The sequence below is a fragment of the Penaeus japonicus genome, unplaced genomic scaffold, assembly GCF_977035675.1.
Source record: "Penaeus japonicus unplaced genomic scaffold, GWHDUDI00000001_assembly GWHDUDI00000009, whole genome shotgun sequence".
Taxonomy (NCBI): domain Eukaryota; kingdom Metazoa; phylum Arthropoda; class Malacostraca; order Decapoda; family Penaeidae; genus Penaeus; species Penaeus japonicus.
Window position 1 is genome coordinate 43,482,394 of NW_028234411.1, and position 2,104 is coordinate 43,484,497.

A 2,104-nucleotide genomic window follows, 5' to 3' on the forward strand; every position below is an offset into this window, starting at 1 on the left:
ACTGTTCCATAGAGAGAGAGAGAGAGAGAGAGAGAGAGAGAGAGAGAGAGAGAGAGAGAGAGAGAGAGAGAGAGAGAGAGAGAGAGAGAGAGATGAGAAAGAAAGAGAGAGAGAAAGACAGAAAGAGAGAGAAGAAAGAGAAGAGAAAGAGAAACTAGAAGAGCGAAAAGAGAGAGAGAGAAGTGAGAGAAGAGTGAGAGAAAGAAAGAGGAAGAAGAGAGAAGAGAAGGCGATCTCAAATCTAACCTAGAAGAAACATCCGACAACGAATCCTCAATCCTCCGTCACATACTCAACTGCAAAGCCCTAAATCTCAGACGCGAATCGCTAATCCGAGGAAGCTGTCGCGCCGAGTGAAATGCAGCGAAATTCGAAAGTCACCCAACTGCATGACAGCTATTTGTTTTCTCCTACGATGAGCAGAGCAAACAACAGCTGCCGCCGAATGCACGATTCCCCGGCCTTATCTCGGACTTCCTCTTCCTCTTCCTTCGTCTCTATACTCTTCTCTCTCTTCGCTTGGTCCCCCCTATCTCCTCCTTTTATCAATTTCTTCTCCTCCTTCTCCTCCATACTTTCACATTCACTCTTACCTGCTCCTACTTCTCCATCACCTTCACCTCCTCCTTCACATCTTCACCATCTCTTCTTCCTCCTTTTTCTTTCTTTTTCTTCTTTTTCTTTCTTTTTCCTTTTTCTTCTCTTCTTCCTCCTCCTCCTCCTCCTGGTGCCCCTCACTTGGCGAAGGCGCTGGCCAGGTTGGCGAGGAAGGCGTGGCGGTTGTGGTCGATCTCGTAGGAGCAGAGCGGCGCCAGCAGGAGCGGGCAGTCGCTGAAGGCCTCCTGCTGGAGCAGCGTCCCTCGCACTCCGTGGCGGGCGTCCCGTCGGAAGTCCATCTTGCCGTGGTTCTTCACTGGGGGTGAGGGGGGGGGAGTTAGATGGAGATACTTGTCATCACGTTGATATATATATATATATATATATATATAACATCATATATATACTTAAAAGTCAACTATATATATAATATAATTATATAATATATATTTATATAATAGATATATATAATACAATCTATATAGATATAATATATATAATATGATATCATTAATATATTAAAATATATATTATACATGTTTAGAGATATTTTGAGGTATTTTTCAAAGACATGGACAATACACTCACATTTTACTCTCATATTTTATAATAATATAATTTTTTTTTTACACACCAAAACACAAATATATTTTATATAAAATTTATTTTAGTTTTATATATTATATATATTATATAATATATACATGTGGGGGGTTTATGTAGTTATATGTAAATATTACATATACATATACTAATATTCATAACAGTACCCTGTCATGTACAAAATTCACTCACAATACTCCATTTTTTATATCCCTATATAACTTATATATATATAACAATTTTTATAAATTTTAAAATATATATATATATAATTTATATTTTTTATTTATTTATTTAAAAATATATATTTTAAAGATATAATATGTATTTTTATATAAACATAATAGAATATATTGAGTGTTAATTGTACATGTACATTTTAAATTTTTTATGTATATATGTATTTTGTATATGTTCATTTTGTTTTGTTTGTTTTTATGTGTATATGTATGTTTTGTATATGTATGTTTTGTATAGTATGTATGAATATGTATATGTATATTGTATGTGGGATGTGTATTGGGATTTGGGATGTGATGTTTTTATTTATATGTATTCTATATGTATATTAATAGGGATATGTGAAAAAAGTGTTATTTTTTTATAAATTTCAAAAGTTTTATATGTAAAATTTGTATATGAAAATATATATATTTAAAATATATTTTATATAATATATTTATATATTATTGTTTTGTTTTATAGGGTTTTTGTATATTATATGTTGTGTATATATATTATATTATTATATATATAAAAATATATATTTTATATGTAAGTAGTATGATTTATGGGTTTTATATATATATATTATTTTAAAATATAATATATATAATATTTAATATATTTTTTGGGATATGTATAAGTTTTTGTTGATTGTGTTGTGTTGTGTTTGTTTTGAGTG

At 31.2% G+C, this 2,104-nt stretch overlaps 1 protein-coding gene across 1 annotated transcript in view; it reads right to left on the reverse strand.

Moving 5' to 3' along the window:
* Window positions 1-734: 734 nt before the first annotated feature.
* Window positions 735-2,104, reverse strand: part of LOC122268139 (uncharacterized) — an 8,045-nt gene continuing 6,675 nt past the window's right edge. The window contains exon 3 of the mRNA XM_086540282.1: window positions 735-925. Within this exon, the coding sequence (XP_086396408.1) occupies window positions 735-925 (191 nt within the window). The remainder of the gene's footprint in view (window positions 926-2,104) is intronic.